This window comes from Leucoraja erinacea, chromosome 2, assembly GCF_028641065.1.
Source record: "Leucoraja erinacea ecotype New England chromosome 2, Leri_hhj_1, whole genome shotgun sequence".
NCBI classification, from domain to species: Eukaryota; Metazoa; Chordata; class Chondrichthyes; order Rajiformes; family Rajidae; genus Leucoraja; species Leucoraja erinaceus.
The window spans coordinates 111,738,299-111,763,994 of NC_073378.1; the positions used below are offsets into that span (position 1 = coordinate 111,738,299).

The window sequence follows — 25,696 nt, forward strand, 5'->3', positions numbered from 1 at the left end:
ATATAAGCATCTGGATAAACAGGGTCTGATTACGAACAGTCAACATGGATTTGTGCCTGGAAGGTCATGTTTGACTAATCTTCTTGAATTTTTTGAAGAGGTTACTAGGGAAATTGACGAGGGTAAAGCAGTGGATGTTGTCTATATTGAGTTTAGGAAGGCCTTTGACAAGGTTCCTCATGGAAGGTTGGTTAAGACGGTTCAACTGTTGGGTATAAATGCAGGAGTAGCAAGATGGATTCAACAGTGGCTGAATGGGAGACGCCAGAGGGTAATGGTGGATGGCTGTTTGTCGGGTTGGAGGCAGGTGACTAGTGGGGTGCCTCAGGGATCTGTGTTGGGTCCTTTGTTGTTTGTCATGTACATCAATGATCTGGATGAAGGTGTGGTAAATTGGATTAGTAAGTATGCTGATGATACCAAGATAGGGGTTGTTGTGGATAATGAAGAGGATTTTCAAAGTCTACAGAGTGATTTAGGCCATGGAAGAATGGGCTGAAAGATGGCAGATGGAGTTTAATGCTGATAAATGTGAGGTGGTACACCTTGGCAGGACAAATCTAAATAGGACGTACATGGTAAATGGTAGGGAATTGAAGAATACAGTTGAACAGAGGGATCTGGGTATAACCGTGCATAGTTCCTTGAAGGTGGAATCTCATATAGATAGGGTGGTAAAGAAAGCTTTTGGTATGCTAGCCTTTATAAATCAGAGCATTGAGTATAGAAGCTGGGATGTAATGTTAAAATTGTACAAGGCATTGGTGAGACCAAATCTGGAGTATGGTATACAATTTTGGTCGCCCAATTATAGGAAGGATGTCAACAAAATAGAGAGAGTACAGAGGAGATTTACTAGAATGTTGCCTGGGTTTCAACAACTAAGTTACAGAGAAAGGTTGAATAAGTTAGGTCTTTATTCTCTGGAGCGCAGAAGGTTAAGGGGGGACTTGATAGAGGTCTTTAAAATGATGAGAGGGATAGACAGAGTTGATGTGGACAAGCTTTTCCCTTTGAGAATAGGGAAGATTCAAACAAGAGGACATGACTTGAGAATTAAGGGACAGAAGTTTAGGGGTAACATGAGGGGGAACTTCTTTACTCAGAGAGTGGTAGCGGTGTGGAATGAGCTTCCAGTGGAAGTGGTGGAGGCAGATTTGATGGTATTTAAAAATAAATTGGATAGGCATATGGATGAGTAGTGAATGGAGGGTTATGGTATGAGTGCAGGAAGGTGGGACTGAGGGAAAATAATTGTTCGGCACGGACTTGTAGGGCCGAGACGGCCCGTTTCCGTGCCGTAATTGTTATATGGATGGCGAGGTAATGGAGGAGGGAAGGGGGAAGAAGGAGGAGAGGGAGGGGATGTGGGAAGGAAGCAGAGGAGGGTTGGTAGATGGTGGGGATGGGAGGATGAAGGAGGGGAATAGGGGACTGAAGAGGGTGTGTGAGATGCGTTCACATTGAATGTATATTTTACAGGTTATTGCCATTTTGAACTTTCAAAACGTCTGTCGTGTTCCCATTTGCCGGCCGCGCTCCCATTTGCCGGCCGTGCCTGCGCAGTTGGGGGAAGGTTGCCGTGACTCACGTCACAAAGGGGATCTCTGGGGTCACAACGGGAACCCGTCAGCTGTGCCTGTACAGTTGGGGGCTATGGGTCAATGGTGGAATATTGCCTTGGGGGACGGGCACAACAGATCCGTACCTGGTCTCGTTTTTAAATAATTTACATAATGTTTTGGTTTTAAAAGAAAAAATATTAATTGATTTTCTTAATTGAATCTCACCTCAAAAGTAGTGCATGCCAAAAATAGGTCTGAAAAACCATAATTTTAATTTATTGGTCAACACTTCCTCCATCTTTGGAGTTCTCTACCCAAAAGAACTGTGGATGCTGATATATTAAGTACATTCAAGGCTGAGATAGATAGATTTATTGACTACAGAACAAACCGGGATCATGTTGATCAGGCAAAAAGGGGGAGTTGAGACCAATGATAATATGAGCCATCATTTTATTGGATGCTGGAGTAGACTTGAGGGGCCCATATGTCCTAATTCTGTTCCTATGTCATATGTTTCTTAAGGGGGGAGGATGAGTGGCTGAATGGTTTAGGGGGAAATGTTCTACCTTAGACGGAGGTAACTGAGAACATGTTCACTGAAGATAGCATAATCAGAAAATATAATATTGTAAAAATGCTCCTGAAAGGTGTGCATTAAAGATATTTGGCAGCGCATTGTTACAACTTCAGCACACAACACCAGAAAGGTGGGTTCCAGATTAATTCCCTGTAGCATTATAGAAATTTCACTCTTATCTGTGTTAATGCCACAAACTGTTTATCTGAGGCTTGGTAATTGCCAACAGAAGAAAAATAAGTTGTATGAAGTGGGATTAAGAAGGCCATGCCCATACTCTCACATTTAGAAGAAAGAGCGGTGATCTAATTGGAATTTACTACATTTTAAAAAGGGCCAGACGGTGTAGATGAGAATGATGTCCCCCCCCGGCATAAAACGTCTGGAATCAGGGATCACAGTAAAAAAGTAAGGAAATATCTTTTCAGCACTGTGATGAGATGGCATTTTTTTCACAATGGCTGTTGAATTCTCTACCCAAGAGAATTGTGAAGATTCATTACTGTGTACAATCAAGAAGAGATCGCTAGATTTTCGATAAATAAGGAATTGAGGTAACAAGTTGCTGCTTGCAAGTGGCAAGACTAACAATCTTATTGAATGGTGGAGCAACCACAGAAGGTTGAATGGCCTATTGCTGATTCCAGTTATTTTGCTCTTGGTCTCACAATATTTGCAAGCATTGTGGAAGTCTCAGATGATACACTGCTACCCTCCCTCCTTTGGCCCTCCCCACCCCATCTGACCATTGATATCCCTTCAGAGATCAAGAAAATAAAACATTGTACAAATACATATAAAAAATGTAACTCTTCCATTGATTCAGTGGAATTATTATTATATTAAAAAAAAGTATTTAATGACTAATGATGTGTATTTTGTTTGAAGTTAAAATAAAACTACGAACAATAAAAGTATAAAGCCATATTGCCTCGATGGAATCATCGTATCAAAAATAATCTAAATAATTTTCATTTTATGTATAAAATGCTAGAGGTTATATAGCTGTTGATGCAAGTTTGTTAAAATTAGTGATTTGTATAAGAACTACTGAATTTCCATCTTCTAGGGATAGGCCAACAGCATCTGAATGTTTGAATGATCAGTGGTTTCAGGTATGACTTGCTTTTGCAAATTACTGAAATATGATGCAATTACCAATGGTGCCTGCATGTGTTTTTGCTTCGTGATAAACAAAGTATGCTTCTAAAAAATAGAAGAAAGACATTGGTAAATAATGACCCAACAAAATTGTTTTTGGAAAACTATAAAATATATATTTCATTTAATTGTTATTGTTTTAAATATTTTTAGTATCATTATTGCTGACACTTGATAGAACAGTACTAAGCCTATTTTAGATTGCTGGATGTAATCTATCAAATACCTATCAAGAAACCATTCACATGTTCAAATAGTCATTGTTACGGATATAAAATTGACTGACATTTTTTTCCAGGAGGAACAAAAGGTTCAACAGTTTTGTACAATTAATACACAGAGATTGAAATTTTATTTATCAAGGAATAAGTGGCAGGTAAGAAAACTTAGTTTTATGGTGATGCGTCACCTAACGACCATGTTTGAAGGAGCGCTTAACTTCAGCTGTTTCCCATTTACTTGGGGTTTTCATGTTTGATGAGACGGGACAGAATAATATAGTTTGTCTTGAATGCAAACACCCAGAGAGTTGTGAATTTGTGGAATTGTCTGCCACAGAAGGCAGCAGAGACCAATTCACTGGAAGAATTTAAAAGAGAGTTAGATACTGCTCTAGGGGCTAGCGGAATCAAGGAATATGGGGAGAAGGCAGGCACGGGTTAGGGATTGTGGATGATCAGCCATGCTCACAATGAATGGCGGTGCTGGTTCGAAAGGCCAAATGGCCTCCCCCCGCACCTATTCTCTATGTTTCTATATCAACACTTACCTTTGCACGAAGCTAGACTCTCAAGAGAGAGATTTAACTCTTAGGGTTAAAGGAGTCAAGGGATACGGGGTACTGATTTTAGATGATCAGCCATGATCATATTGAAGGGCTCGAAGGGCTGAATAGCCTACTCCTGCACCTATTTTTCTATGTTTCTATATGTTTCACTAATCCTATTAGAAAACGCAATACAAAATGAGGGTAATGAGTTAATAAGTGCATTTCTAACACCCGGCCTATGCATGAGTTAACTAATTATAATTATAGTCTCTACCATAATTAACTTGTGGTAAAGCTTTCAAATTCTAATAAATCGTGTATGGGAATGTTCCTCCCACTTTTCTTCTTGTTTAATAATTCTACATTCAAATCCCTTTGTTACAAAGGAATCAATCAGTGAAAGTAGCCTCACAGATCCCTCTCTCAAATCTTGGCGCAGTCTTGAAAAATTATTGCATTCTCTTTTAAAATTTCCTATTGCAAGTGAAAATTCTTTCTTCATAATTCCAACTTTAATGTTTGGTTCCTTACTAATCATTGTTGTAACCCATTTACTACTTCAACATATAATAGTGCAATGTAGGAAAAGGCCCTTCATCCCATGACATCTGTGCTGAACACAGTGCCTAAGTAAACTATTCCATCTGCCTGTACATGGTCCATATCCCTCCATCCCCAGCTTGTTCACGTGCCTGTCTAAATGCCCCTTAAATGTTACTATTGTGTCTGTTTCTACCACCACCCCTGGCTTCACATCCCAGGCCACCAAAAAAAGTTAAGTATGCCATATGCATTTTTTACCACCTTATTTCCTTGTGTTGTCACTCTGAAGGAGATATGGACGTGCACCCCAAATATCCTTGATATATCAACGCTCCCAAGAGACCTGCCATTTACTGTATACTTTCCTCTTATATTTGAACTCCCAAAGGGCAATGCTTTTCACTTTCTGGATTAAATTCCATCTGTCATTTCTCTGTCCATTTTTCCAACTGATCTATATCCTGCTATATCTTTTGTATCTGTATCATCTGAAAATTTAGTAATCAGCTCACCCAAATGATTTGTATACATGACAAAAAACAAACATACCAACGCTGATCCCCATAGAGCACCTCTGATCAAAAACCTCCAGTCAAAAAAACATCCCACCACCATTACGTTCTATCTGTTGGAGATACAAAAAACTACAAATGCGTGAATCTTGAATTCAAAGTGCTGCAGGAACTCACCAAGCCAGGCAGTATCTGTGGAGGGAAATGGATAGACAATGTTTTGACTGTTCTTCGGTCTCAACCCAAATGCCATCTGTCCATTTGCTTCCCCAAATGCTGCCTGGCATCCTGAGTTCCTCCTGATTTTGTTTATTGTTCATGTCTCTGTGGATCCCATGTGCCTTAATCTTTTAGATCAACCTACCATAAGGGACCTTGTCAAATGCTTTACTAATATCCATGTTGATAACATTTATTGCCCTACCCTAAACAATCATCTTCGTCATCCCTTCAGAAAAACGAATTTGTTTATAGGACATGACATCCCTTCCATACACAAAGCCATGCCAACTAACCATCAATGTCCATATTTTTCCACATTTGAATATAGCTTATCACAAAGAATATTTAATGTTCTATTAGTGCTGTGATAGGGAAATCACCAAAATTCTACATATTTAGTGTTACACCCTTGCCTGTGTGCTCAGTGCAAGGTTGATTAAAGTTCAAGATTCATTGCTGGAGGGAATGGGGATGTAAACTGATCACAGGGGTTCGATTGCTTGGAGGTGACCTTGTTTGGAGGCTGGAGGAACCTCTCTGTCCTCTACAGGTCCAAAATCGGTACTCTATATGCATTTACGTCCTTCCCCCCTCACTTCATGAAATACTTGAGGACCAGGATTCCTAGACGTTCCAGGTTCATGAGTAAAGAACACAAAATGCAGATAGATAGCTTCCAGCTTTATTAATAGGTCCACCTACTGAGAGCGATTGGTCACCTTGCTCCATAGTCCTCAATGAACATCATCAGATCAGATCCTCTATTCATTAATTTCAGTGTATAAATTGTTTACCATTTTTGCTGAACAACAGTCAATTGAAAATGGGTTGTTTTATTTGCAATATAAAGACCAGAGATTTTTTATTACAACGTTTCAAAGTTTAAGAATATGATGTAAAACAGGTGATTTTTTTTTTCTCTTCAAAACTGTCCTTAACAAAACGGATAAGTTGTTACAGTTTCAATAGTCTATGACTTTGTTCCCTTTATATTATTTTCAGCGCGCCCTTGTGTGTTATAAATCAATACTTATAAAGAGGTCAATTCCTCAACTCTTCGAGGAGCCGTCAAAAACTCATTCGCTTGGCATGCCTCGACATTTGCGTAAACAAAGCAGCTCAACAACATCTAGTGCCTCCTCTTCTGAGTTTGAAGACTGTGGCCAGCAGACAGAATCAAGTTCATATCATGCTTCAATTATCAGCCAAAGGCCTGCTCCTTTCCCAACAGTCATATTAGATTTAGCTGCCAGTGAGCACAGGAGCCATAGGTCAGTGTTAACTGGAAGCATTGCTGTGGAGAAACAAGCAGATGTAAGAGATCAAACATGTGGAAAATCTGATGATGTGAAAGCCCAGTGTAACTCTCCTGAAATATTCGAAGACCTGAATTTAAGTACCGAAAGGATAAAATACTCTATTGTTAAAGCAGCTTCTGTAGAGATATCAGACTTTTCAAAAATAGAAATGGTAGTAACTCATAAATTAACACGATCCATTTCAGCTGATAGTGTCCTCACACCTCAAGTATTAACAAAAGACACTGTACTAGATCCAAACTCCAAACCACCATCCAGACTTTTGACTAGGCATTGTCTTATAGGAAGGAAAAGTGTAATACGCCAACCACTTTTGGATTACTTTCCGATGGCTGCACAGGAAAGAACCGCTAAAGATAAACGATTTGATGAAAGTTTAAGCCACAGCTCTAAAGAAGTTTATAAAACAGCTTCTTGCGACAATGTGCATAGAGCAGCTTGTGTTCCGAAGGAAAAGTTACGGAAAAGCAAGTCATTGGATGAATATGGAACAGAGTCTGTAGTTCAGACTACAAGAGAATCTGCAAGTGAATTAATTAATTCATATTTCCAAAGTTCAGATCTACATTCCAATGCAAAAGCTACTGGTAAGCCTATGGTAACCCTGCCTTTTTCCATCGATGAGCAAGTGTTAGATACTCAGAAGTCAGCACTGAGTGACACAATATGCTTATCTGAAGGGGTCACTTTCTATACAGATGTTTCACAATGTCCCACAAAAGGAACTTCCTCTGAAATGGACCAGACTTTACAAACTTTAGAGTTTAGATTAGAAAAAGAGCAGAGCATGGACACGGAAGACAAAGCCGATGCTACTGACATTAAACATTACAATTCGAAAGAAAACTTGAGTGCATTAGCTTCCCTCCAGCATTCATTAGATCTGCAAAACAAGCATCATGAATTGTCACAATCAATTCAGGATACAGAGACTTCATGCAACTATAAACTTTCAGAATTGAAGTCCAATACAGAGAAAGTGCGGAATGATGAAAAGCCTATCAATTCGCAATCAAATGCTTCAGGGCTAAGTTCCTTAGACAGTAAAGTTTCCACAGATTCTGAGTTGCATAGTGAAATATTTTCTGCTGCCTCAGTTGATGCAGCTGAACCTCAGACTCAGAGTTCAAGTAAAAAAGTCAGCTCTTTATATTATGATGCAGCAGAACCAGATGCAAATTATTTTGATTTGTCAGAACCAAATAACGGTCGTGAACTCCATTATGAGCATGGACCCTCGTGTTTGACTCAAGAATTTAAAGAGAAAAGCACATCTCAAGTCAAATCCTTGCCTGAGCCATGCATATCTGAAGAACCATCTTCTTCAAGGGAAACTGATGTCAGCAAGGATAATCCCCCACGAGGAAAATCAAATCGGACATCAACCACCTCATATGAATTATTGTGCAATGAGACTGAACCAGTAAGTGAGAGCTTGTGTGGTTTGAGTGCAGCTGAATGGGAGTCAGATCTGTTTGAATTACTTGGTAGTGAAGAGGATGAGATCATGTCTGAGATTGAAGGAGAATCAAAAAGCAAAAAAAAATCAAAAAGAATTTCACTGGAAAATAAAATATATCAAAGCTTTGAAAGTCTAAAAAAAACTTTCAAAGGTCAACAAGATGCAAGAGCTCCAATTTCTACAAGTGAAACAAGTCTGATTGTTGGTGAAAGCCACAATGATCCAGGTTTGAAGTCTACATCAAAAACATTTGGCAGGTCTGGTCTCTTAAAATTACTGAATAGATCTGCTTCACTAAATTGGGATAAAGATTTTCAAGATGGAGACGGTAGAGGAAGTCGGCATTCTTTATCTGCATTTCTTGGGGGAGGAAAGAGTCAGACATTGCCTGCTCACTTCTCCTGGCAATCTTTGAAAAGCAAGGATTCAGCAGAGAGACCGGAATTAAGAAAGAAACAACAGCAATTGAGGAAGGTTCACAGAAGAGCAAGCTCATGTGGAATGGAGTCAGCTGACGACCAGTACATGGAGTTTATGAAAGCGCCATTAATACCTTCCTTTACCCAACACCACACTGGTGAGTATTAAATCTAAGATATAAAAATTACTTGGTTTGGAATTTCTTAAGTGTTTCGCAATTTTATTCATTACAAATGATTAATATGCAGCATTTAATGAGTCACAAATTATACAATTAAAAGTCTTTATTATAACTTTCCAGTGATATTTTTACAGCTTCTACTGATTTCAATAGAAGCTGCAATTTATACCTGCTGAACATCTGCTTTATCCCACTCCCATCACCTGCCTGACTTTCATCTTCATCTGCTGCACGCAACCTATCATCCAATCACACCTATCAGGCACTCGATAACAGCTGAGCATCCTCCATCAACTGTCTGATCCTTCCAAGTCATCTTCTCAACAAACCCCATTATGTGCCCAAGCCAGACACAAAATACTAGAGTAACTCAACGGGACGGGCAGCATCTCTGGAGAGAAGGAATGGGTGACGTTTCGGGTCAAGACCATTCTTCAGACTCTCTCCGATGTGTCCAAGCCAGCTCTCCACCACAGAATCCTTTACCTGATCTGTCCCCCTTTTCAGGATCAATTTGCCCTTCAATGACTCTGATGCTTGTGTTGAGAACTTACAGGGAAAGATCCATTCAATTACACATTACCTAGCAATGTTACAACATTTTGAGATTTCAAAAATCAAGTCTGCAATTTATCCCATCAGATAGATAAAGCATAAAAGGAAATTTAATTTGACACCTAATTCACTTTCATATCTTCAGTATTATAAAAGTTATGGTCATTTTCATACTCGGAAATTAGTATTTTGTCCCCTATTGTTTTTCCATTGACTTAACACAAAAGCTGTGATCGAGGACAGTCAAAAGCCCATAACTTTCTTAAAAATTAAGAGAATTTAATGAAATTTTCAGTTATTATAGATTGACGCATTCTGAAACAAATATAAAACATCTTAGTTGGATGACCTGAAATTAAAGCCTATAATTAGTTAGTTACCTAATTGTAGCTAATTACAAAATTGACCGTTGTGATGGAAATAGTAATAAACACCCAGACTGCCTTGAAAATTCAAAAATGTGATATTCTCAAGATCAGAACTTTAATATTATTGTATTATATGCTGTAAGTCCGTAACAGATAGGTAAATAAGTTACAATTTCGAGCAATAGACCAAGTCTTTATAGAGAAGATAAGTTGCTACCTGGTACATTGGCATATCATAATCAGTAGCATCATCATACTCCTCAGATAGTAACCAATAAGCAACTCTGTACACCTTGTTTTTCCTCAACTTTTCAATTTTGGCGTTGTAAACTACAAGTTTTTGCTCTTCAAACCACACATGATGTGCCTTTCTGCCTACTACTTTCCCATTAAGAATGTCCTGTAGATTCCATTTCTTAAGAAAAGGATAATTGTTTTAAATAGCCTAAGTATCCAAATAACAAACTAATCCCATTCACACAAGAATTCACAATATAACATGCTTTTTAAATCTCACTGTCATGAACAAATGCCAGATGGAAGGAATTTAATGTTTAATTCCAATAATTCCAATTAAATTAATCTAGAAACATCTACTCTCAATATAATCAAAATGATTATTTTTTGCACAATAAATGTGGCTAACTCTGTTGTGTATATTTAGTATAAAAATATTGATTATATAATTACACAAAATGTAGACGATTTAGATGTTCCTATGACATGATTGTCCAAAAAAAAAGAGAATTTTAATCATCTTGCGAGTGCGTGTTTCAGGATTGGAACGTTGCATGAATCATTGGCTGAATGAGATCTATCCCAGAATGCAATGGCAAGCAAGCAAGGAAGGAAATAACAGGGCCAAGATAGATTTTTGTAATAACAGGGATTAATAACAGGGATAACAGGGATTAGAGATTTTTGCACATTTGTTCTCCACAGGTGCATGCCCAAAGACTGAATGATAGATAAAATTGTTTCTATGTTTTTGAAAAGTAGTAACCACAGGCCAATATCAGGAAAATTATTGGGCTGGAAATACCGAGGATGTTGGGCAGCATCTGTGGAGAGCGAAACAGTCGATGTCTCAGGTCCTGTTGCAAGGTCTCAACTTAAACTGTGGAGTTCATAAACCAGTTTATTGTTGCTCCCATTTCCAGCACCAATGAGAAAGGATCTCATTCAGCCCTAGGGATTTATCAACCCTCGTGTGACCCTTCTTAATACTGACCTGATCCAGATCATCCATTTGTCTCTCTCTGAACTCTGAACTCCCTTTTGTCTCCATCATTTCAGGCCACTAATCTACTATTGTACTGTCAAAGATCTATAGTTGGAAATGCTAATTCTGTTTCTGTCTTCACAGATTATATCTGACTTTTGAACATTTGTAATATATGTAGTCCTTTCTTTTTAAGGATTGCTAGTTAGACTGGTTAAATTGGTTAAACCAACAGATAAATTAGTTCATAGCTTGTGAAGTGCGAATTTTCCAAATGAAGAAAATTACATTCAACCTTCCCCGTTTAATATAGTAGGAGAATTCTGTAGTAACTGCCAATTTCAGTCTGGTCAAAATACCTTCATTTGCAAGATCCCAAGAGGTAATATTGGAGAAACAGCCATCAGCCAATGTGAATGTTAAATTGCAGCTGTAACTCTGATACAGGACATTAAGATGATAGGAATAATTTACCTTAATACTAACGTGCAGATTGGTTGATCAAATGAAAATAAATATGTTATGTTAACCATATTATAATTTTGCGCAGATTCGGAAAAACAGAAAGCAAGCATGTGTTCTACGGACTCTAGTGACAATGCCACTGGTTCCTTTAAGATAAAATCCAGACTGTTTTCTTTCAAGATTCCTGGTTCAAAATCAAAGGAGAAAGGTATTGCTGAGCAATGTAATACTCTGATAATAGCTCATATTTTACACAGAATAATTTGTTGTTAAATGACACAGCCCTAATGATGATGATTTTAGCTGCTAATTAGAAATTATGGTTTTTTTAATGAAAATAATGTGTTACAATCATTTCATTTTAGTAGAGCTTTAAAACTTATTTTTATAGGAGGGAGTCCATATAGGAGGATTATAAGATTAAACAATGCATCTAATGATTTGTCAATTCATTCTGTTTAACTAAGAATGTTAACTCCACATAATAAAACCAGAAATATTTGAGTGCATAAGGAGATTGTTTGCCACAAGTCAATTCCTTTTATAGTAGGTTACTTTCTAATCCCATCCAAAATCTTTCGAAAATATATCTTGAATGTAATTATTTTGACCTTCCCTAGTTATCTTTTTGATATGTTTCTTGCTCTTTAAGTGAATGCGTAATGGCAGGTTTTTCCCACCTGTTTCCTATTGCTTTGTTAAGAGTACCATAAATCTCTCACACCTCCTGTATTTTATATTTACGCTTGTAAACATAAAAACTACTACTTTATTGATAGTTACATTAATCCAGTTCTTTTTTTGACATTCTAAATTAGCACTGCACTCCTGAGGACTAAAAGGTCTGCTAATGTTACCTCACCAATCTAGCACAGCAACCTTACAACTACCTCTAATTTACAAGTTATTTCATTACTTTGTCCCGCAGTATTCAAATTAATAAGATAATTTGTGGACATCTGCCTGTTCCTAACCTTAAAACATTGACAGCTTATTTTGTTTTTTTTGTAGTGCCATTATTTCTCGAAGAGCTCCAAAACCAGTCGGTTGTCTTGAGTCAGACTGTGACCCTGTCTTGCAGAACTTCAGGTTATCCAAATCCTAAAATACACTGGTTCAAAGGTAAGATATGTTTTGTTCTGCACCTCTCTTGTCAATGCTGATCCATAAAATCATTTACTGATGGCTCAGCGTTTGAACACAACATTTAACAGGAGCTTTCTAGACAAGAGGTTTTAGTTATTCAATACTCAGTTTGCTGATCTTCCAATGTTCTGATCAAGCAGCGGCATTGGTTGTCCCAGTATCCCAGGTTATTCAGAAAAAGTGTGATTCTTTTTTCTCTAGACCAGCAGAATAATCAAGGACGAGTCACACCCTTGCCACTCCCTCTTCTCCCCTCTCCCATCGGGCAAAAGGTATAGCAATGTGAAAATGCACACCTCTAGTTTCAGGGACAGTTTCTTCCCAGTTGTTATCAGAGAACTGAATCATCCTACCACAACTAGAGAGCAGTCCGAAACTACTTTTCACCTCATTTAGAGACTCTTTTAGAATCTTTGATCGGACCTTATTGGCTTTATCTTGCACTAAATGTTATTCCCTTATCATGTATCTGTACACTGTGAATGGCTCGATTATAATTTATTGTCTTACCACTGACTGGTTAGCACGCAACAAAAGCTTTTCGCTGTACCTCGGTACACGTGACAATAAACTAAATTAAACAAAACTAAATGTCCTGCGTTATACAGAATCGCTCTACCTTTTGCCATTTACTCAATCAAAATATATCATGAGATATATTTAAATGTTGCAGTTCAGACAAAATAAATGCTCACGCCAGTCATTTATCAATCTAATACTCATTTGATTTTCATATTGAATGTTTACTTTTCCTAGACAACCAACTGATGTGCGGCAGCAACCGAATATTGTCATCAACCACAAGCACAAAATGCCAGCTGTTAACTATTCTAAATGTGGGTGAGGAGGATCTCGGTAGTTATAAGTGCGTGGCAGAAAACCACTTAGGCAAAGCTTCAACTTGCTGCTTACTGAATCTTGCAGGTAATTCATTTTCTGTATGTTTTTCAATGATTGATTTTGGTAAATCTGGATAAGATGCACAAGCCACTCAGTATCACATTTACAGTTTGCCCTATATGCAAACTGGAAGTGGAACTGAGGAGCTGAACTTTCCAGCCTGTCCTAGCAGCTAGTGGGGGGGTAGAGGATGAATGAGCCAGCATTGCTACTCCTGATGGGACTTCAAGGGAGGAGGGAATAAACCCAGAGAAAGAAATGAGAAAGCTATTGTAAGTGGCTTGTGATCCAGAGGATTGGGATTGCTTCATTATTGTTCTGTGTATTAAGATACAGTGAAACTCATTGTCTGCTATCCAGTCAAATTATACCGTACATGAGTACAATCAACCCATACACAAGTACAACAGTGCAAAGAGAAAAAATAGTGCAAAACATAATGGTATAGCGTTACAGTTACAGAGAAAATGCAGAGAAAAAAGTGCAAGCGCTGCAGTGAGGTAGGTTGGAATAATCTGATACAGCAGGGAAGTCTCTGTTCCTGAATCTACTTTCAAGGTATTCTCAGATTGCGTCCATTGTTTTCATGGAAGTTTCAACAAAAAGAGTAAAATGTCAGAAATCTTTTGTCCCTCTGGTCAAATTAATATAATTTTCTCCGCTATAGATTTACCTTGTTGCCCCGATTCCCCTGAAGTAGTGCAAGTATTTGAAGATGGTGCTTTAGTGATATGGAAACCATTTGTGAGCAGCATGCCAGTAACGTATGTTATTGAGTGTCAGAAAAAAGGTAGGTGGAGATTCTTTCTTTCTTTTATTATCTTTTTATTGTTTTTTTTCCCCATAAAAGCAAAAATAAAACATAAAAAACAGAGCAAAAAGAATAATGATAAACATAACAATGATATTGATACATAGGGATCAGGATTACATCAATAACAGGTATAACCTAACATGAGACCAGTGTCAAAATACACAATGAATATAGACCTCCCGGTCTCTATGTAAATGTAGTTAAATCTTTAAAAGGAAACTTATAAATGTAAAAATAAAACACAAAGATAAAAAGACAAAAATAAATTAACCAAAACCCCCCTAAACTAAAGAAGAAAAAAAAAGAAAAATTGATGATAATAAAATACGAATAAAAATATAATAGATAAAAAAACAAAGCAAAGCAAAACCGAAACTGAACTGAGAATTTCAACAATTTAAGTCTGTTTGTCGTCAAGTCCGTTCTACCACATAGAGGTAAAATAATTTTTATAACGGTTAAAGTGGGAGCAATTTATGTTGTATGAAAATGTTTAATAATTTTTCCCCAAGTCTTATCAAATTTAACCAAGGGTTCAACAATGTCACTCCTGATTTTTTTCTAAATTAAAAAATGATATTGTTTCAGAATACCACTGGAGTGTGGTCGGAGGGTTGGAGTATTTCCATTTAAATAAAATAAATCTTCTGGCGATTAATGTGGTAAAAGCAAAAAGATGGGCGGAACGGGACAAATGAATAGAATCTAACATTGGTAGCCCAAAAATTGCGATAATAGGATGAGGTTGTAAACCTAAGACTACAGAAATAGTATCAAAAATTTATTTCCAATATTTTTCCAAAAGAGGGCAGAACCAAAACATATGGGTCAGCGAGGCCACTTCAGAGTTACATCTGTCACAGGTAGGATTTATATGACCATAAAAACGAGCGAACTTATCTTTTGACATATGAGCTCTGTGAACCACCTTGAATTATATCAAAGCGTGTCTTGCACACATTGAAGAGGTATTAACTAATTGAAGAATCCTCTCCCAATTCTCTATAGATAAAGACATTTGGAGTTCTCTTTCCCAGTCATTCTTAATTTTACCAAATGTATCTATTAGTAATTTCAAAATCAACTCATAAATAGTTGTTATTAATCCTTTCTGATAAGGGTTCAACTGTAAACATTTCGGATTGATGTGGTAGCGGAGAAAGGGGTAGAGTAGCCTTCAAAAAATGTCTAATTTGTAAATATCTAAAAAAATGTGAATTAGGCAAGTTATATGTATTGGAGAGTTGTTCGAAAGACATAAAACAACCCTCCAAAACAAATCACGAAAAGCTACTAATCCCTTCCTCTTCCATAACAAAAAGACTTGATCAGTACTAGATGGTTGGAAGAGAAAATTGGATAAAATAGGACTCGATAAGATAAAATAATTTAGTCTAAAAAAACTTACGAAATTGAAACCATATTCGGAACGTATGTCTTATCATTGGGTTAGTTGTATATTTATTCAATCTCGTAATTGTAAAAGGTAACGAGGCCCCCAGAATAGAAGCCAATGTACTTGTAAGGAATCACGTTCTAGGTTTGTCCATCCTGGGCATTGGGTATCTTTTAAATCTTTTGACCAAAAGTAGTTAAGGTTCGGCAATGTCAAACCACCATCTTTTTTGGATTTCTGTAAGTATTTTTTACCTAGTCTGAGATTTTTATTCTGCCATATATATGAAGACATTTTGGAGTCTATAATATCGAAGAAAGATTTGGCAATAAAAATTGGTATTGTTTGAAATAAATACAGAAATTTAGGTAAAATGCACATTTTAATAGCATTGATTTGGCCAATTAAGGATAAGGACATTGGTGACCATTTAGTAAACTGATGTTTAATTGAAGATGGTGATTGAAAAAGGAAGGTGGAGATTCATGTTAAAAAAAGCTCGCTGACAACAGACAATTGAAAAAAAAAGTGTTAATTCATGCAGAGTAATTTTCTACAGTTTAAACTGAGAATTAACAACAAATCTGGTATTTATGAATCCATTCTGAGGATTAATTTTAAGAGCTCTTTTACGTGCTGTGGTTAGAAAGTTTAATTTTCCCTTGCAGTGTACACAACACATTTATAAAAAATTAAATTCCAAATTCCTTCAACATGCTAAAATAATTTTATTGCATAACATTAGTAGGTATGTTACAATACTTACCTTCAGCAGCGTTGCAGTTCTGCCACTGGCCGTGTGCGCGTTTTTGGCACGTTTGAGGGGGGTGGGGGGTGGGGCTAAAACGCGATTTTCTCTTACCTTGTCCTGGATTATATTTTGTCGGAGTCCAAGCGTTTGCTGAAGAATCGTTCCGATGGCCGTTCTGTGTCTTTTTTTTTTAATCGCCCGGCAATTTCAACGCTGGAGTCATTTTAAAATCAGCTTCTAAAGCCGTAAACGCCGACAACAGTGACGGATTTCATGTAGGTGACAGGTAAACGAAAGCCGTTTATTTTTATGTATAAAAGTGTTTCTTAAGATGCCTTTAGTTCACATTTTAAGTTGCAAAGGCGATTTAGTCCCCATACGAACCGGCATGCCGATATGGGGGTATAAACCACAATACCCTCAACGTTCCAAATGGTCCCATTCCAGTAAAACCCACTCGCAAGTTGATTTAAATGGCCATTAATTTACAGGTATTAAACATTAAATTCCTTCCATTTGGCCTATAAATCCATGACAATGAGATTTAAAAAACATGTTTTATTGTGAATTCTTGTGTGAATGTTATTTGGACACTTAGGATATTTTAAAATGTTAATCTATTCTTAAGAAATTGATAGATGTTTAGATCTAGTAATTGAATTTCGTAATTAGCTACAATTAGGTAACTAATTAATTATATGTTTTAATTTCAAGTCATCTAAGTAAGATTGTTTCATATTTGTTTCAGAATGCTTCAATCTATAATAACTGAAAATGTCTTTCAGTTCTCTTAATTTTTAATACAGTTATAGGCTTTTGACTGTCCTCGATCGCAGCTTTTGTGTTCAGTCAATGGAAAAGCAATAGGGAACAAGATGCTTATTTCCGAGTATGAAAATGGCCATAACATTTTTAATACTGAAGATATGAAAGTGAATTAGGTGTCAAATTAAACTTCTTTTTATGCTTTATCTGGTGGGATAAATTACAGATTTGATTTTTATAATCTCAAAATTTTGTAACATTGCTAACATTAGTTAGTACACAACCAAAGGAAAATAACCAAAGCAATCTGTGAACGTAGCTAGTGGAGCCGATACCTCACATTGCCAGAGAGCGAGATTCGATCCTGACCTCAGACGCTGTTGTGTTAAATTTGCACTTGTGACTGTATAGATTTCCTCCAGGTGTTCTGGTTTTCTCCTTCATCCCAAATATTTGTGGGTCAGTAGGTTAATTGGCCATAATAAATTGCCCCAAGAGTGTAGTTGAGAGTCAGAGCATGGAAACATGCTCTTTGGCCCAACTCGTCCATGCTGACCAGGATGCCCATCTAATCTAGTCCTATTTGTCTGCATTTGACCTACAACTTACCTATCCATGTACCTGTCCAAAGGTCTCTTAAATGTTGTTATTGTATATGTCTCAACCACTTCTTCTGCCAGATTGTTCAAAATTCCCACCACCCTCTGTGAAAAAATGTTCTTTTAAATTCCTATTAACTCTTTCTCCTCTCACCTCAAACAAAAGCCCTTTAGTTCTTGATGGAATTATATTGCAGAGTTTTGAAGATTTTGATCAGAATGTGGGGAGAATGAAAACATGATTAATGTAAATATTGTTGAGTGAGTTGTCTGAGTGCAAAAAAAATCCCTTTTTTTATTTCTTTATCCAACACTTGCATTTTTTTTTTCAGGTGAAGTCTGGAAAACCATTGCATCCGATCTTTCTGAAAATTGCTTTAATCCCAGTAATCTGAGCAGGGGAGAAGCCTATTTGTACAGAATTGCATATGTCAACAAAGCTGGGAAAGGACCATTTAGTCACCCATCTGCAGAAATTATCATTGGGGAGACAGGTAAACTCAAAACTATTTCTAGGTTGGTCAAACATACTATAGAGGTAACAGAACAGTAGGTGTCCCTTCTTTCCAAGAAATACATTTTAATGGTATATGTTTTAAATTGTGCATTTCCATTGATTTGGGCTAGTGTTTCTGCCACACACTAGACTCATCCCAGCTTATTTCCAACCCCATCAGCATATCACTCAGTTTCTAATTAACTTATATAAGTATTGTTTGCTCTTAAATGTTGACGACCTAAACTTCTACAAGTGGAAGTAAATTCCGCAGTCTCAACTTTTTGAATAAAGAAGTTTCTCTTTAAATTATTACTGGATTATCCTAGTAATTGGTAATGAAAATATTTAAGATCTAATTCCAATAATATTCCATTTTGCTTAAATATTTATTTGAAATTAAATTGTATTTATGTGTATAAAATTTATTTGAAATTAAATATGAAAGAATAGCATACCCCGACATTATGTCTCATGACATAGATACCAGTTCCCCCCAAGTTAGGTTTCCACAATGACAAACATAAAAATGAATATTTTGCATATGACTGTGCCGATAAATTGGTGCCGTTTGGAATGTATATCAAAAGTTCCTTAAGCAAGCAAAATTTTTGAAATGTGCATCAAAATGGCTTGTTTAAAAACATCAATCCATTCAGGTCAAAGGGTTTCAGATTTTGTTTTTACTAACCTCGGATGGACAGCAACTAGGAAAATTATCATACTGTATTGTCCTTGTATAATAGTGTACCAACATACTGAGATCTATAGATGTACATTTCCCCAGCACTAAAACTAACACTAAAACAATGTGTTTGTCTCTTTCTGTTACTTGGGCATTGCAGAGAGTTACAACATAATCTTTTTCTCCACTCAGCAGGTATAAGATCTGCAGTTTCATACTCTATCCAACTATATTTTCTGGGCTTCTGCCTCTGCAGTAGTTCACAGTCAATCCAATTGCAGGATTTAAGACACTACAGCATGTTTTTAAAATATGAACATAGAATAAAGTTTAGGTTAATACAGTTAATAATTAAATAAACAAGTGCGTAAGGAGCAAATAGATCAGAGGATGTTTGGGAAATCTTTTTGAATTGGAATTGGTCAGAGTGATTCATCCGTTTCACTAAACTTTTTCAGAAAAGGAAATTCTCCTGTATTTACCCACTTTCGCCTACAAGCCATTTCAAGCCACTAATAATATTAACCTTCAGCAACCTCCTCAGTTCCATGACAGTATGGATGGAAAATAAGTGCTTATCTTACCAACAATAATCACATTCCCTGAACAAATATATTAAAAGTTATTTTTATTCAGTCAGTTTGCTGTTATGTACATCTGTACCGGGGCAAAATATGAGATAAATAAAGTAAGTTGAATAAAGCTACGTGAATTCATACAAGCAGTGTGTGTGTCGCCGATCAGCTACGGACATTAGAAGTAACCAGAGCTACTTTCCGACACAGGTTCATTAATGTACAGGGTAGATAAAAGAGCTGTGAATAAATGGGGATTATTCATCAGAGAGATTGAACTGTTAGGAATGTTAGAAATGGCAGAAAAAAAGCAAAATCGACTGTAGGTTTTCTAGTAAATATTCATACTTCCAAGTAATGTTCAGAGACATGAGATGGACACAAAAAGTAGCGGGTCAGGCAGCATCTCTGAAGAAAAAGAATAGGTGACGTTTCAGGTCAAGACCCATCTTCAGATATGGGACTGTTTTACTGAGATATTCCTTCATTCCATGTTTTAGTTTTCTAATGTTTGCTTTCCTTTCTGCATTCTTTCCATTTAGAAATACAATCGTACAGTCTGCATGGTGAGATGCCAGCATCATTGCAAGAGACATACACATTTTTAGCAGAGATAAGCAGGTACTTGAATTGCCCCTAACACATATGGGCTGGAATATGGTAATATAGAGCATAAGAAGGACTGAATTATTTGGAAGATAGCACACAATCTGAGCAGTAAAATGAGAATTAGAATTGCCCTGCAGATTTCTGGATGTGTTTGACAATGTACTTGATTTGCTTCATACACTTTATTGAAAAGAGGTTATACTGAAACTTGTTGGAAGGACACTCTGGGCTGTGTGTAAACAAATGACAAATATATCTTAAAATATAATGCTGTTGGAGAAGTGTGCTATTCAAGTTGACCGTTACCATAATTGGAGTAGGAGTAGCCGCCCGTAAGCTTCCCTCGGGTTTGCTTCACCATTCAATATGATCATGGGTGATCTTCCACCTCAATTTTATTTTCCCTCCCTGTGCCTGAATGTTGATTGAACTATGATCAGTATCGTCAAATGAAGACGCTCCATGGATTAACGGCCATTCAGTAGTTAGTGAAAGAGTAAGGACGGTCACGGTGGCGCAGCGGTAGAGTTGCTGCCTTACAGTGAATGCAGAGCCGGAGACCTGGGTTCGATCCCGATTACGGGTGCTGCTGTACGGAGTTTGTGCGTTCTCCCCGTGACCTGTGTAGGTTTTCTCCGAGATACTCGGTTTCCTCCCACACTCCAAATACGTGCAGGTTTGTAAGTTAATTGGCTTGGTAAATGTAAAAATTGTCCCTAGTGGGTGTAGGATAGTGTTAATGTGTGGGGATCGCTGGTCAGCACGGAACCAGTGGGCCGAAGGGCCTGTTTCCGCGCTGCAACTCTCTAAAACTAAAATCTAGCAGAATACAATAAATAGTCTGTTGAAACCATTCCTTTAAAAAAAATCAGGAAAATAATATTACATTTAAATTGAGCATTCATTACCAACCCAACTTATGGACAACACCCATTACATAAAAACTATCGTGAGTGCCTCACAAGAGAACACGAAAGAGAAGACAAGAAAAGTTAAGTAGAGGACGATGACAGTGCGGCAAAACAAAGATATTGGTCATGTATTTCATTGGAGCTCCACTGTGTTAACATTACTGGAAGTACAGAGTGAAAGGACCTCTGCTTGACAGCTGGTGACCGAACAGAGATTGTTCTGAGCAAGTTCAAACTATGACACCTGTGTTTAGAGCATTCTTACTGATTAATATTCATCAATAAGATTAATGAAATTAGCTATATTATTATAACTTTTCATTCTGTTTATTGTTTGAATTTTTTTGAAGAGGGCGGTTCAGCATCATAAAGAAATGTGTGGAAAACTCCACCGGAAAATCACTTGCATCTAAAATCACTCCATACAGGAAGAAAAAGAAGCCATTTGTCCTGAAAGAGTATGAAACCCTGAAACAGCTCCATCACAGCAACATTGTGCAGCTTCATGGTGCCTACATTACGCCCAAATACTTGATTCTGATCCAAGAACTCTGCCGAGGCAAGGAGCTTCTTCACTATTTGGCTGAGAGGTAAAAATGAACCTGTTGTTTAAAATCTTTGTTTCTCACTATCACAATTTAAATAATTTTCCTCTGCATCTGGCCATTCTAGCCCAAATTTCCGATGTTACTGGTGTGAAACCATGGTTATATGGATAGGCTGGGATATAAATTGGGAGAGGGGCCTGGTTTTAAGTAGCCAGGCATTACTAGGAATTAAACATGATTGTTGATTGCCCCTGGTAGACAAAAATGCTGGAGAAACTCAGCGGGTGAGGCAGCATCTATGGAGCGAAGGAAATGGGCAACCTTTCGGATCGAAACCCTTCTTCAGACTCAGAGGAGGCTGAGTCTGTTTGCCCCGTTGTTTCTAAAGGACTTCCACACCTGTTTTTGTTTCCTTTTGCAGATCCTGTTACAGTGAGCACCATGTAGTAGAGTTACTGGCACAGATACTCAGTGCTGTTGAATATCTTCATCTTAATCAGATTCTTCACTTGGATCTGAGATCAGAGAACATGATCATTGTGGAGCATAATATATTGAAGCTGCTGGATTTTGGCAACACTGAGATTCACATGCCTGGCCGACCAGTGCTGGTGGAAAAGTGCAGAGACTTTGTGGAGAACATGGGTGAGCTTTTGTTTTTTTCCACAATTAGATAGAGGAACATAACTTTAGTTATATGCGGTGTTTTCTGATTCCCAGATCTCCTAAAGCCGTTCTTTGAAGTTAAATACCTATCATTTACTTATTTCTTTCCCACTTTTTGTTTGTTACCACCACTACCAATGTATGCTGTATAGTGTTGCTGTATTGCCCGTCCCAATTTGCCCGAGAAGGTAGCAGTGAGTTCCCTTTATTAATCCCTGCAAGATAGACACAAAAAGCTGGAGTAACTCAGCAGAACAGGCAGCATCTCTGGAGAGAAGGAATGGGTGACATATCGGGTCGGGATCCTTCTTCAGACAATCCCTGCAATATGCACAACCAATGCTACTTTCAGTATAGGTCTTGATACATGCATGATCAATTCTGCTTCCTATGCTGAGGTGGTGCAAATATACTTGAGTGTTATGCAATCATCAGCAAAAATGCCCAATTCTGACATGATGGAAAGAAGGTTAGGATGAGGCAGCTGAAAAAGGTTGCGCCTAGGACTCTGCCCTCTGGAACTACTGCAGCAGTGTTGTCGAGCTGAAATAAATAATCACTACAACGCATGACTTGTGGGTGATGTATGACTCTAACTATTGGAGTATATTCCCTTTCCTTCCCATTGACCAGCTTTACTAGGCCTCCTTGATCTCATAAACAATCACTATCAGTGTTGAGTCAAAAATAGTCAATCACAAATTATCCATGGAATTTGGCTATTTGAAATAAGGCTCTGATGAGGTCTGGTATCTAAAGATCTTGGAGAAACCCAAACTGTGTTCATTTAGCAGATCATGGGAGACAAGTGATGTTAGTCAGTGCTGTCATTGATTGTCCATCAATTTGGTAATGATTGATGATGATTTGGTAATAATTTGGCAAATTGATTAGTAAGTAAAAAAGCCTTATTGGATTTGTGTTTTTGTATTTCCACCTTGTTGGTCAGATGCTTGTGTTGTATTTGCACTGAAATAACTTAGCCAGAGACACCTTTAGTTGTGGAGTGTAAAGGGCCTGTCCCACTTACGTGTCCTTGGCACGCAAATAACGCGACCTCGTGGTCGCATTGAGGCACACGGACATCGTATGGCCGCGTGGGGCCGGTCCCACTAAGAAGCGCGGAGGGGTATGTAGTTGTGCGCGACATCGCGCGGGGCTCCGAAATTTTTGTAGTGAACAAAATCTTCGCGCGCCAACGGCCTGTCGCGTAACTGACGGCCAAAGTGGGACAGGCCCAAGACTTTGGAGCGACGCAACGTCTCACCTGCAACAGCAGCAGCAGCAGGCAAACGATCGCCAAATCCGGCCTGGGGCTCACGGCCGTTGCGGTCCGGATCCGCCCCCACTTCTACTCCCAGAGTAGGGCCAAGAAAATTGAAGATAGACACAAAATGCCGGAGTAACTCAGCGGGACCGGCAGCATCTCTGGAGAGAAGCAAGGGTGATGTTTCGGGTCAAGATCCTTCTTTCAGACTGAAGAAGAGTCTCGAAACGAAATGTCACCCATTCCTTCTCTCCAGAGATGCTGCTGGTCCCGCTGAGTTACTCCGGCATTTTGTGTCCGTCTTCAAATGACGTCACGGGCTCCAGACGGCTGTGCGGTCAAATGAAGTCGCTCGCGACCTTCGTGGGACCGTCGCGGCTTAACACGACCACGAGGTCGCGTAATTTGCGTGCCAAGGACACGTAAGTGGGACAGGTGCTTTAGTTATCGGTGCTACAACCAGGATGGGTTCTCAGAAGGAACCCTCTTGGCATTTCTTTCTCAGCAAGGTCACAAACGTCTTGCCTGTAGCACTCGCATACTAGAGTCTCAGCATCAGAGGGATGAAGTTCTGTTGGCTGTTTAGGTGTTCACAATGAGATCTGACAATATATGTACTCTATGGGTTTGTTCTGATTTGTTGTCATGGGATCACCATACAATTGCACGCCTTTTTGGTTGTTTAATCTGTGTAGCAAGTGGACTGGTTCGCCCCAATTTTTTATACTATTACTGGGCAACAAATATTAAATAAGTAATCTGTTGGTTGGACAACACATGCCAACCTTCTCTCTCCAATAAATTTGAAGAAAACACTATATGAGAAAAATCTGACTATCCACAGTACCTTACGAATCTGGAGACAAGTGAAGTCAACCCTTAAACTGAGAAATGTATCTCTTCTCTCACCAATTGCCAACAATCCTTCGTTCAAGCCATCTATTTTAGGCAAAACGTTCACACATTGGGAAAGTTCAGGAATCAAAAAACACGGATATCTTTATGAGATTGGAACTTCTCTCATTTCAAGAATTACAGTTGAAATATCACCTGAAAGGTAGTCAATATTTTAGATTCCTTCAAATTCGAAACTATCTGAAATCATATACCCAAGACTATCAATCTTTGTTGTCAGACACATTAGACGAATGTATGAATAGAAACTCAGAGTCAAATAAGTTAAAATATCTGTATATCACCCTTTTAAATATAGAAATCCCATCGTCAGAAGTAATTAGAAGAGCTTGGGAAGATGAACTTGGCGTAAAAATTCTAAAGGACAGATGGGAGGGAAACCTGCTATATATACACAATTGGTCGATCAACGTTAGGCACTCATTCATTCAATTTAAAATACTGCACAGACTCTATTATTCAAAGTGTAAACTAAATAAGATCTTTCCAAATGTATCTCCTATTTGCGATAAATGCCTTCTTCAGGAAGCAACTATAACCCATTCGTATCGTATAAAGTTACATAATTTCTGGAGAGGAAATTTTGAAATGTTTTCAAAACCACTAAAAATAAAATTGGACCCCGACACGGAATTGATAATTCTAGGTACGTCAGAAGCCTGCTCTGAGCTATCATTATTTCAAAGACGTTTCCTTAATTATGGCCTGATAACGGCGAAAAAACTAACTCAAATTTTGGAAACATACATCAGTCCCTACTCTTAAGATGTGGATTATAAACATGTCCAAGACGCTACATCTTGAAAATATTAGACTTGTCTTGGCAAAAAAAACAGATCATTTTTCGAAGACATGGACACCATTCATTGATTTATTACAAGGATAGTATGGCACAGCACAAATGCGTGCGACAAAGGCAAAACAGTTATAATGGGTGACTTCAATCTACATATAGATTGGGTGAATCAAATTGGCAGGGGTGCTGAGGAAGAGGATTTCTTGGAATGTATGCGGGATAGTTATCTAAATCAACATGTAGAGGAACCAACGAGAGAGCAGGCTATTTTAGACTGGGTATTGAGTAATGAGGAAGGGTTAGTTAGCAATCTTGTTGTACGTGCCCCCTTGGGCAAGGGTGACCATAATATGGTTGAGTTCTTCATTAGGATGGAGAGTGACATTGTTAATTCAGAAACAATGGTTCTGAACTTAAAGAAAGGTAACTTTGAGGGTATGAGACGTGAATTGGCCAAGATTGACTGGCAATTAATTCTAAAAGGGTTGACAGTGGATATGCAATGGAAGACAT

At 37.9% G+C, this 25,696-nt stretch overlaps 1 protein-coding gene across 1 annotated transcript in view; it reads left to right on the forward strand.

Annotated features, from left to right (window-relative positions):
- The window catches only part of LOC129706003 (obscurin-like), a 395,075-nt gene that overhangs the window by 362,457 nt on the left and 6,922 nt on the right, over positions 1–25,696 (forward strand). Inside the window, 11 exon segments of the mRNA XM_055649977.1 lie at positions 3,215–3,260; positions 3,605–3,682; positions 6,355–8,710; positions 11,430–11,552; positions 12,356–12,466; positions 13,247–13,414; positions 14,058–14,180; positions 18,048–18,209; positions 20,014–20,092; positions 21,342–21,581; positions 21,961–22,184. Of these exon segments, the coding sequence (XP_055505952.1) occupies positions 3,215–3,260; positions 3,605–3,682; positions 6,355–8,710; positions 11,430–11,552; positions 12,356–12,466; positions 13,247–13,414; positions 14,058–14,180; positions 18,048–18,209; positions 20,014–20,092; positions 21,342–21,581; positions 21,961–22,184 (3,710 nt within the window).